Source organism: Neomonachus schauinslandi, chromosome 2 (assembly GCF_002201575.2).
Source record: "Neomonachus schauinslandi chromosome 2, ASM220157v2, whole genome shotgun sequence".
Classification (NCBI taxonomy): Eukaryota; Metazoa; Chordata; class Mammalia; order Carnivora; family Phocidae; genus Neomonachus; species Neomonachus schauinslandi.
Window position 1 is genome coordinate 203,691,490 of NC_058404.1, and position 17,414 is coordinate 203,708,903.

Sequence of the window (17,414 nt, forward strand, 5' to 3'; positions counted from 1 at the left end):
GGAGAAAGGCAAGAGCCTACCACAGTGGCAGTTTCTCACCGGCTAAGTTGCAGGGGTGGTTAATTTCTTGTAGGAGATGCAATGCACATCTTTTCCTCTTCAGGCCTGTAACTGATGATTCTTTCCTACTGACGATTCTTCCGTTAGGATCTGTACTGGCAATTTTTGACATTGAATGGTACAGCATGAGAGCTCCTACTTCTGGACTCCTGACTCCATTTTTGTTGAGGTTTCCTTTTATTAATTTTTACAGACCCAAGTGTTTAATTTTCCGAAGTAATTGTAAATGTTATTGTGTGTTTAATTTTAGTTTCCGCATGTTCGTTGTTTGCATGTAGACCTGCGACTGTGACCTTACTAAGCTGCCTACTCCATAGAAGAGCCCTAGGGATGGGGAGGAGGCCCCTGTCCCCTAGCTGAGGAGGAGAGTCAGAGGTGGAGAGGGACAAAAGTGCCAGGCTTGTCTCATGTCCATCTATGTCAGCCGCATCGAGATCACAGGTGGCCTTAGGGAGAGTATTATTTGGAGAGTAGAAGAGATGTCTGCGGTGGACTTCTGGGTGGGGAGGAAGCTGGAGAGGAGGCTGTCCACCCACAGGGGAGTTCTTGTGGAAGAGAGACAGCTGACACTCCCTCTTCTCTGCCTTCCAGCTCTCAGTTCTCTCCCCACTCTGCCCCAGCTGTTTCCTCAATTGTCACCTGAAGATAATAACCCCACCGGGGGAGGCTGACTGCCCCCAGGCTCACCCTTGTGAAACTGCCCTTTCCCTGGGCAGGACAGGCTGGCCTTGGACTCCACCTTCCTCCTGGGCCAGCACCACCTCTGCCCACAACAGGGCCCAATCTAATGACTTGTCTGGATTCGAGACTCTTTGCAAACTGACCCCAGCCTCCTCTTCCATGCTGGCCTCCTGCCACTCCTTGTGCCTTGTTTGGACGGCAGGAATTGGGGGGGGGAGGGGACCTTTCCACAACGCCTTCCAGGAAATGCGGACCTTCTGCGGGGCTGAGTGACTTCACCGATGCCCTCTCCTGTGCCCACCCACGTGGGCGCGTCCACCTCGGTGACCACACAGAGTTCGTGACCTGTTTGGCCCCTGCGAGGGGACTTTGTCCCTGTTTCTGGGGCAGAGACTTCCATCCTGGCTAATGGAGAGGGTCTAACTTCATAACTGGTGCCTTTCCCTGCAGGCGGCGCAGTGACTGCCGACCTTCGGGGCTGGGACTGATCCCGAGCGCTCCGCCCCGCGCGCCTGGCACCACCTCCCAGGGCGGTCCCGGCCCAGGCGCTGCTTTGCTCAACTCAGCGGCGGGAGCGGCGGGAGCGGCGGGCGATGGCCGGAGCGGGGGAGTACCGGCCGGGGGCCGACGCGACCTCGGCCCTGGGCGCGCTGCTGGGCTACCGCGCCTACGCGCGCCGCTGGGTCTTCTTGCTGGTGCTCAGCCTGCTCAACTTCTCCAACGCCACGGTACAGGGGTCTGGGGCTGCCTCTCGGCGGGGGCGGGGGGCGGGCCGGGCCGAGCTGGGCCCCAGTCCGAGTCATCGCGCTCCTCCCACCTTCCCGCGTCCCAGTGCGCCCAGGGGTCTCGGTCTGTAAGGACCCCGACCGGACAGTGGCACCGCTGGGAGTGAGGAAGCCAGCGACCTCAGCGGGTGCGGAGGCGCGGGACCAGAGGCCCTCCTCCTGGCTGCACAGGGAGCAAAGGGGCTAGCGTCTGCCCTCGGGGTGTCAGAGCCTCGTTCCTGTGACCTATAGTGGTTTCGAAGGAATCCCTCTCCTGCTTCAGGACGACGCGGGAGTCACTGTCATAGCTGAAAAGGGGTCTTCCAGTGGCCCCACTCCCTTCTGGAAGACCCGACAGCTGGCAACAGGCCTCATGATCTGGCTCCCGCCGTCCGTCTCCGGACTCCCGAGCCCACTCCCACAAGGCAGGGCAGGGCCCAGCCGCCTTTGCTTACCTGTGCCCTGGACCTGTGCCGTGACTCAGTATGGAGGCTTCCTTATCTGTACACCCAGTCTCTCTATAGCTCCCCAGCTGGGGTCTCCAGTGACTGGTTACCTGTTCTAGAATGGTTCCCACTGCTGGCAGGGACTCAGCCCCTGAGACCAGTTGATCAGCCACTGAGAACAGGATCTACCAGTTACTGGGGCCCAGCTTCCCAACCTGCTTCTCCCCAGCTCACCCCTGAGCCCCCAGTTCTGCCCAGGGGCTTGGGCCCCTCTTTCCCCAGCCCATCACATACAGTGGGCTCAGTGGAGTGAACTTTTTGCTGCCCCCAGCCCCTTGCCCCTTGGACAGACACCCACGGGCACTTGAATGGAGGGAGGGCTTGGAGCTAGTCTTCCCATACCTGACCCTCACCTGGCCACCTGCTCATGGGGTCAGGCTGCCGTGCTGTCACACACTCCATTGGGCCACCCTTCATATCTCTTCCTTGGTGCTGCCACCTCTACCTCCTGAGTGTGCCTGAAGGAACTTGCCCATGACTGCTCAGCTTGCCACAGAACCCCAGGGACTGGTCAGGCAGCATTTGGGCGCCAGGTAATCATGTAATGAAAAGCTACCTTGGCAGCAGGATCCACAGCTGGGGGAGGCTGTGAGTGGCCGAGGGACAATCAAGAAGTTCAGACCCATGAGCAGGGATCGGCAGGCAGGTATGGACATTCTGGGCAGACACTGCCTCAGGGAAGTTCTTGAGCAGCAGCCACTCTTGGATGTTATTCCAAACTGATCAGGACCTTTTTCCTCCTTTCCTTGCCAGACTGGGTATGGAGAGCCAGCCCTGTGCCGCGACTCGTGGCGTCCATGGCCTGGGCTGAAGTCTGCTGTGAGTCTGGAAACCTTTTTTCTGTGGGACTCACCACTGTGGCCTCCACCAGGTCCCTGTCTAGCTGGCTAGGAAGCCAGAATTGGTTTTTGGTGCAGTGGTCTAAGGACACAGAGCAGGGGTCTCCTTCAGCCCCTAAAACTGCTTTGATGAGTCTGAGAGTGGATGAGTATCATGAGTGGCCTCAAGAACTCCCTTGGACACTGAGGCAGCATCCTGCTCACTCCCCTTCAGTCCATGAGTTATTATGGAGCAAACAGGACTCTCACCAGGAATTGTGATCCCTGCTCTGGTCACCACAGCGAGCACTGACCATCAGTCTTACCCCATCCAAGTCCACGTGTGTACTTCGTCTGCAGCTGGGCGAGCATAGGTCCCGGGCTCTGAGAGGGCAGGGTCAGAGGCAGGTGGAGCAGTGCCTGGAGTGAGGTCTGGGGGGCCCCAAAGTGGTGCGAGGAGACGGCCCAGTGGTCTGGGCAGGAGCCAGCATGCAGGGCAGCTATTGGCGTGCTCAAAGGGAGGTAGCTGGGAGCAGGTTGAAGGGAATTCTTTTGCACTGGGGACACATTGTTGTCTGGCACAGTTTAGACCTGTCTCTGCTCTGCCGGCCACAAACCTGGGGAGGAACAAGGAATGGGCTTGGCTCAGCAGGGCAGGTTTAGAGAACAGATACCATGCTTTCTCTCAGCTGGATCAGGCTGGGCAGGAAGCAGCTGGACCTGCATGGGGTCTCTTTCTGTACCTGGAAGATCTGTCCTCTGCTTTGCCCCTAAAAAAGAAAAAAGGAAGAAAAGGCAGCTGTTGCCCAAGTTCTCTGTCATGTGAGGCTCTGCAGTCAGTATCTGCTTGGGTCAGCAAGCCTGGATCTCACCCGCCTCACCACAGAGGGTGTGGTCTGGGGCCAGCTTCTGCATTCCCGGTCTCACAGAGTTGCAGTGATTGTGAACTTTGAATTGTGGTACCTTTGTCTTTGGTCCATCGCTGGCCTGCTTCCCATCTCTCTCCTGCCTTGGAGAGCCCCTCCTCTCACCCATCCTTGAGGGAGGAGACAGTGTGTCACCTCCTCCAGGAAGTCTTCCGCACTGACCTAATCGAACGTACTGTTTGCTGAAGGTCTGTGGGGTTAAGAGTCCCACTGCTTGACAGCACCTAAGGCTGGGAGATATCACTTGTCAGGCTGTCAGGGAGGGTCTTACCTCCTGTAGGACAGGTGGGCTGGCCATGGGCAGGGCCAGCACACAATCCAGGTGTTTCCACCTGGGTCTCAGTCACCGAGTTTCTAGACCAGCTGGAGATACCTTTGGGCCTCTTTCTGTCCTCTCTCCCCTCCATGGAAACATCCCTTCCACTATCCCTTCAATGGCTCTAGGCCCACCCTACTTCCTACCCTTATCTACCTGGGTGTTCACCACAGATGTGCTCCTCTGCCCAGCCATCTGGGCAGTCTACACATCTATGCGACTGGGGTGGCAGGGCCACCAGCTCCCCTCATCAGGACCCCCTTTTCTACCCTCCCAGGCCCCAGTGCCGTCCAGCACCTGGTCTAGACCCCTTCATGCCCACTCACCATATAGAGCTTCTCTTCCCCCTGCAGTCATCAGCCTCTCACTGACAGCCCTCTGGGCCTTCTTAGAGAGTCAGTCTTGGTGGGGCTCACGGTCCTGCAGGCTCTGGCCAGGTCTTCTGCCTCTGTCTAACCATTAGGACCGTGTCTGCAGGATGGGGCTGCCCCTTATCCCAGGCACACTGTCTGACCCCCCCACCAGGTGCATCCCCTCGGAGGTGACTGGGTGAAGACCCTGGCCCTTATGGGACTGCCAGACACCCCCTCCCTCAGGCTGGCTGGCCAAGCCTGGGCCAGCAGGTGGCTGGGGTATCTGTGGCCCCTGCCCCCCGGTCTGACACCAGTGTGTATCCACAGCTGTGGCTCAGCTTCGCGCCCGTGGCCGACACGATTGCCCACCACTTCTTCCTCTCCACCAAGCAGATCAACTGGCTTTCGCTAATCTACCTTGTGGTGTCCATCCCGTCTGGTGTGGTGGCCATCTGGGTTCTGGACTCTGTTGGGCTCCGCTGGGCAGTGAGTTAGACCCCACGCCAGGGCTCTCTCCTAGATGGGGGCAGGGTCCTTGAGTCAGGGCTCAAGAGCCACTGCTTCTTCCCCAGGGGTCTCCAGGCAGAGCCATTCGGGTGGCAGGGCAGGGGCCAGGGTGCTGGGAGGGGAGTCTGGGCTGGCCAGGCAGTGCTTTGACCCCATCCCTACAGACCATCGTGTGCGCATGGCTGAACTTGGCTGGGAGTGTGTTTAGAACCCTGCCCTTCCTGTTCATCGAGATCCAGGACCCATTTCCCTTCCTCATGGGTGGGCAGAGCCTCTGTGCCCTGGCACAGACCCTGGTCATCTTCTCTCCGGCCAAGCTGGCTGCCTTGTGGTTCCCAGAGCACCAGCGAGCCACAGCCAACATGATCGGCACCATGTGTGAGTGGCAGGGCTGAGGCTGACGGTCTTCTGTGGCTTAGTGAGTGGGTCCTGGTACCTCTGCATGCCCAGCTCTCAGAGGGCAAAGGGCTCTGGCTGTGGGCTGGGGACCAGGCCTGGCCACGGCTGGGCGGACACGTGTCTCCATCTGTCCATCCAGCAAACCCCTTGGGCATCCTGGTGGCCAACCTGTTATCGCCTGCCCTGGTGAAGAGGGAGGAGGATATCCCCATGATGGTGAGGGAGCTCATGGGGCACACACACACGTGCGTGTGCATGTGTGCCCACACCTGTCTGTGAGTGTGCACGTGCCCCTCCCCGTGACCACATCGGCAAGTGCACTTGGTGCACGCAGGATTTTCCCACGTGCCTGAGGTGGACGTGAGGGCGAGGGGTGGGGGCTGCAGCCAGAGGCCAGTGTGTCTGCTGAGCAAAGGAAGGATGGAGGGAAGGGCCAACCCAGGGGGCAGGTGGTTGGCATTGGAAACCCTGGGAGTGTCTAAGGGGAGAGTGATTTGACCTGGTCCAGAGGCTCGGGGAGCCAAAGGCGTGGTTGCGGTGTCCAGGTGGGTTGGGTTGGGGAGCGGGGGCAGGCTCAGGCCGGGTTTGGAAGGGCAGGGGTTCCAGCTGTGCAGCTGGGTACGTGTTGGGGTCATTCACGAAGGCCGGCAGGAAGGTTCAGTTGGCGGTTGAATGGGTGAGTCTGGGGCCCTGGGAGAGGGCTGGCTAAGGGTGTCACTGTGGGAGTCATCTATGGGTGATATTTTGAAAGCCAGGGTTCTAGAGGAAGCAAAGCAAAGCAGGCCCTGGGGCTCGCCTTTGTCTGTGGGCAAGGCGGCAGTGTGCCCAGAACAGTGGGTGTGAAGCCCCATGCACGTACACATGCACGCACACACACACACACTCAGGTATGCCCTCTCCCCAGCTGGGCATCTATATCATCCCTGCCGGCCTTGCCTGTCTCCTGGCCATTGCCTGCCTCTGGGAGAGCGTACCTCCTAGCCCACCCTCTGCAGGGGCCGCCCACTCCACCTCAGAGAATTTCCTGGATGGGCTGAAGCTGGTTAGTGCTGTGGGATCCAGGGCGGGGGTGACCTGGTGCAGGGAGGAGGCTGAGGAGGGGAAGGGGGACAGGACAGGCCCTGCTGGGGTATCCTGAGTATCCCGCTGGGGCTCCTTGCTGAGCGGTGTCTTCTCCTCCAGCTCTTGCGGAACAGAGCCTATATCATCCTCGCCGTGTGTTTCGGGGGCGGCATCGGCATCTTCTCCAGCTTCTCGGTCCTCCTGGAGCAGGTCCTTTGTGTGAAGGGCTACTCCAACGTGAGTGCTGGCTCCACCCAGCCCCCCTCTCCTGGGCGAGGAGGGGCTGGGGGGCCATTACTGTTAGCCTGAAGGCTGTCTGCCCCAGACACTGGGTTTCCACGCCTGGACAGGGTAACCTCCTCTTGTGGGTGGTATTGAGATGTTGTGTGTGAAACGCTGTGGCAGGTGCCAAATACAGTCTGATGGTGGGGTCGTGGCCCTGGGGAGGGGTGGTGGCGGTGCCCAAAGAAGTACTGGGATTTTGTGTGGTGCTTTTCACTGTCTTTCCCAATGCCCCAGTCAGGACGGCCCAATCCTGCGGGTCTCCAGGGAAGGGTCCTCTTCTGATACTTGGAGATTGGGAGGGCCTTGCTCTGCTCATAGCATCTCTGACCCTGCCCTCTGCTGTCTGGCATCAGCCCTAGGTGTGGGATTCAGGCCTGGTGTGTTCCCAACTCATGAGGAGCACACGGGCCCTGAGGCCCTTTCCTTTAGCAATTGTTGAGTTCCCGGGGTGGGGTGCCATAGGAAAGAGGCACCTGCAGGGGAGGACATGCCGTCCCTCACTCATGGCTAACCATGCAGCTGAGCCTTCCATGTCACCCTGCCATGGGCTTCTCGGTGATGGCGTATGCCCTGAGGATGGGCTCCTTCTCCTGGGGCCCTGGTAGCACCGTGACCCAGTGGTGGGGCGCCCCTGACCTCCTCTCCTCCAGGAATTTGCAGGCCTTTGCGGGGCTCTCTTCATTGGGTTTGGAGTCCTGGGGGCACTGGTTCTCAGCCTGTATGTGGACCGGACCAAGCACTTCACTGAAGCTGTCAAGATTGGCTTCTGTCTGACCTCCATGGTCTGCGTGGCCTTTGCCCTGGTGAGAGTCCGCTTGAACCAAGACCACCCTACAGGCATGCAGGTGGGATGCTCTGGGGGCAGGGCAGCTGACAAATGGGTCAAAGCAGACATTCAGACCTTCTCAGGCTTGGGCACTGCCCACTGGGGTGGCCCCCTGACCCTGGGCACTGCCCCATCCCTGCTCCCTGCTCAGCTGAGAGAGGGTGCTGGTGCAGGGCCTGGATGGGCCTGGGTGTCCGGGGCTGTGCACTCTGACTGCTGCCCTGTCCCTCTGTGTGGCTCGCTGCCCCTCAGGTGTCTCAGCTGCAGGGACAGACCTTCGCGCTGGCTGCCCTCTGCTCACTGCTGGGGTTCTTTGGCTTCTCGGTGGCGCCCATTGCCATGGAGCTCGCCGTTGAGTGCTCCTTCCCTGTGGGGGAGGGTGCAGCAGCAGGCCTGGTCATCGTGCTGGGGTGAGTGTCTGTCCCTCCACCACTTTCCTGGGGACCCCAGAGACCTTCTCCTCGCCCCGCCCCAGGCTACACAGTGGGTGACCTGCCTGCTCGGGCAGAGGCCACCACATTCTGAGCTGTGTGCTGCCCTGGGCTGGCTGCTGTGCCCACATGGGCCAGAACAGGACACTGCCCTCAGAGTGACCAATGGCCATGTGAGTACTGAGCAGTGCCCGGGGCAGGGCTGAAGGCCTTGTGGCTGTCCAGGCAGGCCGAGGGTGTGCTCGTCATGGTCCTGCTGACTGGCCTGACCACACGTCGCGCGGAGCCGTCCGTCTCCACCTGCCAGGATGGCCAGGGCCCACTGGACTGGATGGGTGAGTGCCCCCGCCTGCATAGAGCCCCCAAGGGCACAAGCGAGGAGGTCAGTGCCTGGGCTCCCCACCACCCTCTCCAGCCCTGGAACCTCCCCTCCATGGGCCCCTTTCTTTTGGCACCTTTCACTCTCCTTGGCATGTGCAGGGCACCCAAGGGGCAGGGGTGCGGGGGGGGTGTCGGAGGGCAACAAGGCTGACCTTTCCCCTCCAAGGCTCACTATGGTGAGAGCAGCCCTGAGACCCTGGTGAAAGCCCAACATTTAAACCCCATGTGAGTCGTTTTAAAATGAGATCAGGGAAAGAGACAGACAGAGAGGCCGAGAGAGACGGGGGTGAGGACGGCCACATCTGCAGACTCTGTACCGGTGACCTTGGAGCTCACCACACCTGGGTCTGTGAACTGCCCTCAGGGCCTGTTTCCAGGGCACTCTGGTCATGGCTAGTGGGGTCAGTTGGGGTTCTGCTAGCTCTGTGGCTACTCTGGGTCAGGGGTGGGGAGCTCTGGCTGCTTGGGCAAGCCTCAGAACAGAGCTGGGCTGTGTCTCCCTAGTGTCCATGCTGCTGATGGCTGGCCTGTGCACCCTCTTCAGCTGCTTCCTGGTGTTCTTCTTCCATACCCGGTACCGGCGCCGACAGGCTGAGGCCAATGAGAGCCACTCCATCCAGGAGGACACGTCCCCAGAGGCTGCAGATCACGCGCCCTGCCCGGCAGCCGCCCCCTGAGGCTCCACTCGGCCACACCCCCACGACCTCCAGCATGGACTGTAGGAAGCTCAGGGGCAACTCATTCCTAGAGCCCTTCTCCTGGCCCTACCTGCTTGTTCGGGGGAGCCCTGAGCCGCTGGAGCCCCCAGGACTTGCAGAGAGGTCACCGGGGTCCCTGCAGAGTTCTGGAAGCCAAAAGAGCAGTTGGTGCATCAAGAAGTGGTCCTGGGGACCTGAAGGGGAGGCCAGGCCAGAGGGGTGGGCTCCTGTGTCACCCTGGGACAGCATCCCGCAGATGCCAGGGGGCCTTGGAGTCCTCGGCACACCCAGAGCGCAGCAGGATGGCCTAGGGGAGACCCTGTGGTTATAGCATGAACTGCTGGTGCTGTGTGGACAAGCAGCCACTGGCCAGGCAGGTGCCCCAGGGGCCAGGCCAGACCCAGGGTGGTGGCTGGCGCAGGAGCAGTGTGTGGGGATGGACCTGGCATGAGGGACAAGGGCTGGTGGGGAGCTGGAGGGGTTGGGAGTCCTGAGGGCCCCGGCATGACTGAGTCTGGAATGGACACTTGTGAGAAATGCCTTCCTTGAGGAATCCCAACCCATAGCTTTTCTCCACCTCTGTGGACCACTGAGTGACCTGACTCCCAGCATGAGTGCCAGGACAGCAGGTGGGGTCAGGCTGGGCTGGGAGGGGGAAGCAGAGGGAGGGCCCTACAGGCAGATCGATGCTCCTGCCCCCACCAGACCCTTCCCCTCCAGACTCTCCCAGTTCCAAGCAAACACTTCCACCCCCAGTGGACCCTCCCCCAAACTCTCCCCACCACGGCAGACACATCTCCCACCCCCAGGTAGAGGTTTCCCACCTGCAGACCCTCCCATCCGCAGGTGGACCCCTCCACCTCTCCCTCTGCAGACACTGGCAGGCAGGTTTGTGGGTTCATGTTTATTGAACTGGCTGCAGCCCGGGTGCGGATGGAGGAGATGCCCCTCATTCCTCCTTCTCCTCCCCGTGGGTGAGCACGTAGCTCAGTGCCTTATAGTCCAGGTTGCCTGCAGCATCGATGGTGGCAAACTGGAACATCTGGTCAACCTGCAAGCCGGTATGGTTGGGGGAGTCAGGCCCAGGGACGAGGGGAAGGAGCAAATGGTCTGATGAATTACAGGCACTGAACTCCAGCCAGCTCCAGTGTTGTTTTTGCTTGTGGGGGTGGGGGAAAGGGAGGTGGGGGGGGAATCACACGGCAGAGCCAGGGGCAGGGCTGGGGTATACTGCCCACCCCATTGCTGCAGCCTCTGGGGGCCCAGGGTGAATCCCCCTAGCTAACTGCCCACCCCCTGGAGCCCAGAGGGCTATCCTTGAGCTTCACAGAGGGGCATGGGGGAAGGAAGTTGGGGGAGGGCAGAGTGGGCCAAACCTCTTCAGCGGTCATCTTGTCTGCCTGGGACATCAACAGCCGCTTGATGCTGAGGACAAGGAGGGAGGAGCCTAATTAGGCTGCACTGAAGAAAGGAATTGGCGGGGGAAGAACTGGAGGGGTGGCCCCAGGGAGCCCCATGACTTGGGTCAGTTCACATCATTGGCTCTTCCATTGTGGGATACCCCAAGGCGGGGGTCTGCTCACCCTTCAATCCCACCCACTCACAGCACAAGTGCCTCTCAGAAGCCTGGCTAAAGCCTGGGCACCAGGGAGTGGTCATCAGGGAGTCTTTCCTGACTCACACGCTCAGGGGTCACCACCCCTGGTGGGGCGGGGGGCTCCATCTGCAGGGAGGAGACTGTGGGAGATTAGAGGCAAGTGCCTGGTACACCAAATATGCCCACTTGGCTGATTTAGCCCCCAAAAGGACTTAAAGACCCAGGGATGGTCCAAGTGGTGGTGACCAGCTGAGTCCCTGGGTGCCCAGCCCTGTGTAGGCAAGACTGGTTTTGTCCTCAGTTACCCTGAGGGACTCAGGATCTTGGGGCAGGCAGCCCAAGGCCTGGAGATTGGGGTGGGGTGAGGGGAGGTAGGCTTGGCATCCCTCAGGGGAGATGTCTAGGTGCCTGTAGCCACACTCACTAGTCCTTGTTGATGCTGCCTTTGCCATCGGGATCCAGCATCTTGAAGGCATTTAGGATGGTCTCCTCGGCATCCGTACCTGCCCACAAAAGGCCTTGAACCTTGGGCTGTTTAGGGCTCCAGTCCTGCTCTGGGCCACCCCAAGGCTTGGCCTGAATGACCGTGCAGCTCCTGAGCACCTGGGAGACCCTGCAGCTCCCACTCTGAGGGGACTACTCTGGGGGTCCCCAGCATCCTGCCCAGGCCCAAAAGTGGAGTGAGTGCTCAATGAGTGAAGGACAGAGACTATCACCACGAAGCAGACAGGAGGAAGGTTGAGCTCATGTGCCCCCTGGGTGTGTGACCCACAGATGTGGGTGCCAGAATGTCAGGTCCTAGGGCTTTTCAGCAAATCTGAAAATCTGGATTTTTATGTGAAATGTCTGGATTTCTAAGTGTTAGGAGCTAACAGTCTGTCTTGGCAGACTGGCCTGAGGGCTGCCCCTAGCCAGGGAGGAGCCTGGACCCATGGTGCTCACCACCCCATGGCTATTACCTGTCAGCTTTGCCCCAAACATGTTCAGGAACATGGTGAAGTTGATGGGCCCTGAAGCCTCCTTGAGCATGGCATCCAGCTCATCATCCTTGATGTTGGTTTTGCCTGTCGCCGATACAAGGCATGGGCAGGAATGTCACACCCCCCCGGCTGTCCTATTGGTGTGTCTGCTGTCCCCACTGGTTGCCCACCTCCATCATTCAAAGTTGGGGAGGCCAGAAGGAGGGAGGTGAGCCAATGGGGGGATACTTGGCCCAGCTGTGGTGGCCCAGGTCTGCATGTCAGCAGAACGCCAAACCCTGAGCCCTGGGGAGATGGGCAGCTGAGGAGGAGGAAGAGGCCATGCATGGAGCCCAGGAAGACCTGTGATCTGCTTACCTGGGTGTAAGGGGGCCCAGAGGAAAGAAACCTACCTGTTCTCCCCTGGGATTGCCTCAGGCTGAGAACATGCCCCCAGATGGGAAGTTGAGGGAGAAAGGCCCAGCCTTTGGCTCTTCAGAGGGGCATGATCCGGCCTCCACGTCCTCCAAGTTCTATTTCTGGGCTCCCTTACCATGCTTGGGGGAAGGAGGACAAGCCTCCCCATGCAGTGGTGTCCCTCTGGGGTGTTAGCCCCTCCCTGGAGCTTTGGTCCCAACCTCCCCATCCAGGATACCCATGCTTGGGCCGTGCCACCCACTCTGTGATGCCCTGATCAAACCAGAGGGATTTCTCCCCTAGGGGAGGCCCAGCCCACATCCTCGCAGCCCATGAGGAATGGGATGTCAGGTCAGGCTGTAAGGCCCAGGTACAGAGCAAAGCTCTCCAGGACTGGAGGACATTCTGAGGTGGGTTCTAGAGAGCTCTGTCCCACGGCACCTACCCAGAGAGGCGTAGGTGTCCTTCAGGTCCTCCTTGTCAATGAAGCCATCTCGGTTCTGATCCATTAGTGTGAATGCCTGAAACCGAGGCCAGGGTCACTGGGTTGCCAGGCTGGCCACACCATGTTAGGACAGGCATCTATTCTCACTGGGTCTGGAGTGAGGCTCACGTAGGGTCTTTTTGGTCACCTGCATTACGATTCACAGGGGACCCCTTGGGCAGGAGTTACTGGGTGGAGGGGTCCTGGGACAAAGGCAAAGCCTCACCTCCTTGAACTCCTGGATCTGGGTCTGCTCAAAGTTGGAGAAGACGTTGGATGATGCCCTCTGGGCCCGTAGGCCACCCCCTTCCTTCTTCTTAGTCTTCCTGCTGGCCTAATGTGAGAACACCAAGGCTAAGGGGTCTCCAGGCTGGTGTTTTGGAAGATGACACAGAGGACAGGTGGGCTATGGCACTAGGTGCTCCAGGGGGACCCCAAACCTGGGTCCCTGGGCTGGGGCAGCCCCGACAAGGTCCTAAGAGCCCTGTACCCAGGGCTCGTCTTGAGCTTTGTCCTGCTCCATCTGCCATCCAGCCAGGAGCCAGCTGGGCCTGAATGTCCAAAGAGCAAATGGACTGTGCAAGTAGCCAGCAAGTGGGTGGGCCAGTTCTAGGAATCCCTCCAGTGTGAAGGCCAGGACCCTCCATCTTCCAGCCCCAGATGTCACTGAGGCAGCCACGGGGCACAGATCTTCCCCACCTAACACCCTTACACATGTAAACAAACTCAACTCTTGTGCACACACACTCCCACAGAACACACTCATGTAGGCGACACATGTGTACACACAGTCCCAAATGCACACTCACACTCGATCCTGCCCCGGTGGCCTCCTGGCCACACTCACCATGCCTGGGTCTGCCTGATGCGATGGTCTGTGACCTCCTTGCCCAGGTCACCCGTCTTAAACTCCTACCCAGTCCCCCAGGACAGCTCGGACTCCGGCTGCCGCTCCCTACAAGGACAGGCCCAGGGCCACCCTGGGGACTGGACAACTGCAGAGTGAGCTTTGGCACCTGGCGGGTGACTCAGATGCTGCCATCTTGCTCTGCCCAGCAGGGCCCCCAGCTTCCCAGGCAGCTCACCAAGAAGGCTTTGTTCTCCTGTTTTCTGTGCATCTCCAGGGCCACCTGCATGAGGACCTGGGCGGCTGCAGGAGCCAGAAGAAGGAGTACCTTTCCTAGGTTTGCACAAAGTCACTGTGAGTGGCCTTGGGGGCTGGTGACCAAGTGTTCTCTGAGCATGTTGTGTGCGCCCTCACCTCTCTGCTTCAGTGGCAGAAAAGTCCCAGGGCCCTAGGTATCCCCATGGCAGGGAGCTCCTTGCCTGGCACAGAGTGGGGATAACATTTCTGGGATGGAGGGCCATCCAGATGGGCTGGGCCCTGGACCAAATTCCCCACTACATCATGGCCCAGCAGGCAGAGCCCAGCAGGCAGAGTCTGGGCGGGAGACCTGGTGCCGGATATTAGAGGTCACCACAGGGTCAGGGGCTGGGTGCCCTAGTCCTGGGTTGCGGGGAGTGCAGGTTAGGGGCAGGAAAGGATGGGGGTCTATAGGCTGAACAGAAGGAGAAGGCCTGGGGGTAGAATGAAGAGGGCAGTCAGGACTGCAGTTTCACACCTGGAGAACAAGCCCTCAGAGCCCCTTGTTCCTGTACCATGGGCGGGGGTAGGCATCAGCAGCAGGGGTCCCCTAGGGCACCTCTGGGAACCACATCACATGTGAGTGCCACCATGGCAGGGGTCCTGCCCCCAGGGGCACACCCCTTCAGTCACATGACACCTCTGAGGTGCTGCCACATGTGATCCCAGGGGCAGACACCATTTGCCTGCCATGAGTATGGGACAACAGGCACCCCGTGGAACTTGGGGAGGCATGACCCACTGCGGGGACCTGGGGGCTCCCTTGGGTTCGGCCTGGAGGACTCCCAGAGGGAGAACATGTGACTAATGTGGGAGACCTGGGCTGGGCTGCATTCCTAGTTGGGCAGGGTCTGACTGTGATGCTTGGAGAGACCCTAGCAGGGCTGTAGGATTGGGACCACAACATTGAGAAGGGAAGACAGGCAGGATCTGTGCTCAGAAGGCCCCTGATGTGGGGAAGGCCAGAAGACACTGGCAGAGCCCCTGGGGAGGTTTTCTGGGTTGGCAGCACTAAAGATAGCCATGGAGCCTGGCTCCAGGGAGAATATCAGGATTCAAAGTGGACAGCTGGCCCTGACAGGTGCAGAGGTGTCAGCAGGCGGTTCCAGTGTCCTGAGCCAGGTGGGAACCCCCTCAGCCCTCAGGAAGGGCCCAGGGCTAAAGCGAGTCTCCCCCAGCTTCAGGGGTCTTCCCCATGTGTATATGGGCATGTGTGTCCCCCACTGGTCCCCCTACCCCGCCCCACTGGAAGCTACCATTAGGTGGTCCCCTACCAGCACCTTGGCCTCACCTTCAGCCCAAGAGACACTTATTTTTGATTCTGGAAGCAGGAGTTGCTGAGGAGTCTTGTTTATTTTAATATCCAGGGAAGGGAAAACATATTTGTCACCCGAGGTCATCTGCCTAGATGCTCAAGGGCAAGAATGGGGGTGGGGTGGGAGTGGGGGGTGTGCACTCAGCATTACCACATGGCATGTTGGTTGAAGAGGTTTATTTTGTGTCCTGTGGGGTCAGTGTGTGTTTACAGCTTCCTCAGGGAGTAATGAGGGGGCTTGGGAAGGACTTCCCTCAACCCCAGGCCTGGCAGAGGCACCAGTGGATGGCATCAGGCAGGGATCCTCAGAGAGCTCAGAGAAGGGCCTGGTGGCCCTATAGGATGGGCCTCCCTGTTCCCACCCTCAGCCCAGGAAGGAACACAGGTGATTTTCCAGTTTCCCAGCCGGAGGGCTAGAGCCAGGACTCCAGAGCAAGCTGCAGAGCAAGTAGGCTCTGCCTAGGACCCTGGAGGAGGCTGGAAGAACCTCCCTTCCATGCAGATTTACTGAGCAACTGCTTTGTGCCCTGCAGTTTTCATCTCTGCATTCCATTCTCTTTAGATTTATCATTAAGCTCTCTTTGGAAACAGGAGGGTTTGGGAGACTAAGGAAAAGCGGGCTCCCCTCTGGCATACCGGGGGCCCTAGTGAGCCCCGAGCTCTGGTTCTCAGGGAGCTTCTTTCTGGAGCAGTGCAGGGCCCAGGGGATGAATGGTCCTCCTTCCAGACCACCCCCCACCCCCAACACACACCTGGTTGTTTTGGGAACCATGTGTCTGCACAGCCAACACAGTTGGGAAGCTGTCTGGCCACCACCGCTCCATCTTTGGGTAGCCCCTCTGCACACCTGTGGGTGACCTGGTATGTCTTTGCCAGAGCTAACCACAGAAGTGGGACAGAGTGGGACTCAGAGTAACTCACAGGTGTGGCCTCCTACCCCCACCCACGGTGAGTAGCAGAAGTGAGAGAAGGAGGGCCCATCTGGGGGCTCAGTGGTCCCTGAGGCCCTGGTTGAGGTGGACCTTGGAGCTTGGGACTGCAGGGTCCCCAGGGCAGGAGTCAGGGAGCAGGCTCTACTAGGGTGCTCTTCCCAGGAAGACTCCAGACCCCTGCGCTGGAGAGGCTCCTGCAGTGAGGAAACTCGGCTCTGCTGGAGGACTGAGACTGCGGGCAAGGGTAGCTGTAAGGGGCACCCGAGGCAGCGCCGTCCCAGGAAGAAGTTCTGAGGCCACCATGATAAGCCTGGCCTGAGTCCAGAGGGCTTGGCCACAACCCCTCCCCTCCCCTCCCCCCCCCTCCCCTCCCCTCCCCTCCCCTCCACTGGGTGAGAGGCCTGGGGCAAGGAGGCCTGCACTCAGGTCACACACAGTCCCTGGACCCTGGATTCCCAGCCCCAAACCTCGAACCCCTTTCCGGACCATGGACCCTTCCTGGGCGGTCATGGCAGCTGACCTGGGGTGACCGTGGGCCTCTCCAGCCGCGGGGCGGGGGTGGGGGCTCCTTTCCCGACTCGCGGGCCGTGACAGGAGAGCCCAGGCACTGCAGGAGGATAGAGAGCCATCTACTTTACACTTTGTGAGACTGACTTCTATTTTTCAAATATTTGGACCTATAATGGGCGGGCTCCACTGGTGCTCAACCTGGCCTGACAAAGTCAGAGGCTGCAGGGAACATGAGGGTAGGCCGGGTTTTACACCCTGGGCAAAACCCACCCCCGCCGCCCAGCCGACACCTGCTTCTCCCGCAATCGCGCATGCGCAGCTCATGCCGAGCCGCGCGCCCTGTGTGGTCCCCGCCCCGAGCGGGCGCACGCGGTTCCACCTCCGTCCACCGGGGGGCGCCGTCCTGCTTCTGTTCGCCGCCGACGGCGCATGCGTTCGCCCTTGTACGCTTTTACGTCTCCGCAGCTTTCTGGGCCCTTGCAGCGTCCTCCTCAGATTGTGCTTCCGGCGTGAAGGTTACGGACAAGATGGTGCCGCCGGTGCCAGTCTCCCCGCTCATCAAGGTGAACTAGGCTTTGCGGCCGTCGCCGGGTGCTCGGCTCCGCGTGCACGACCCCAGAGAGCCCAGGACCCGCGCCCCCGCGGATGCGACCCCCCCACTCCCCGCGCTCCCGGGACCTTCGCCCTGCACCCCCGACCCCGCGGGCTGGGAACCCCCTCCCCGAGACCCGCGCCCCCGTCCGCACCGCCCGCGCTCTCGGGGCCCCCGCCCTACGCCCCCGACTCCGCGGGTTGGGAATCCCCTCCCGGGAACCCGCGCCCAGGTCCGCACTCCCCGCGCTCCCAGGACCCCCGCCCTGCTCCGCCGATCTCGCGGGCTGGGAACTCCCCCCCGTCCCCGCGCTCGCAGGACCCTCCTGCGTCCCCCGACCCCGCGGGCTGGGAACTCTCTCCCCAGTTCCCGCGCTCCCGGGACTCCCGCCCTGCGTCCCCGATCCCGCGGTTTGGGGACCCATCCCCCCGTCCCCGCGCTCTGGGGACCG

The 17,414-nt window shown here is 60.4% G+C and overlaps 3 protein-coding genes across 8 annotated transcripts in view; 2 read left to right on the forward strand and 1 right to left on the reverse strand.

The window, feature by feature from the left end:
- The window catches only part of GAK (cyclin G associated kinase), a 364,833-nt gene that overhangs the window by 191,887 nt on the left and 155,532 nt on the right, over positions 1-17,414 (forward strand). The window lies entirely within an intron of this gene.
- Positions 1,460-17,414, forward strand: part of ATP5ME (ATP synthase membrane subunit e) — a 17,319-nt gene continuing 1,364 nt past the window's right edge. The window contains exons 1-3 of the mRNA XM_021677742.1: positions 1,460-1,469; positions 13,595-13,671; positions 16,837-16,934. Of these exons, the coding sequence (XP_021533417.1) occupies positions 13,605-13,671; positions 16,837-16,934 (165 nt within the window). The 5' untranslated portion in view covers positions 1,460-1,469; positions 13,595-13,604. The remainder of the gene's footprint in view (positions 1,470-13,594; positions 13,672-16,836; positions 16,935-17,414) is intronic.
- Positions 9,495-13,331, reverse strand: MYL5 (myosin light chain 5). Its single transcript, XM_044913066.1, has 7 exons — positions 13,318-13,331; positions 12,697-12,804; positions 12,432-12,507; positions 11,570-11,674; positions 11,035-11,113; positions 10,390-10,438; positions 9,495-10,064 (listed from the first exon to the last, which is right to left on the reverse strand). Exons 1-7 carry the CDS (start codon positions 13,318-13,320, stop codon positions 9,963-9,965), a joined length of 522 nt encoding a protein of 173 aa, XP_044769001.1. The 5' UTR covers positions 13,321-13,331; the 3' UTR covers positions 9,495-9,962.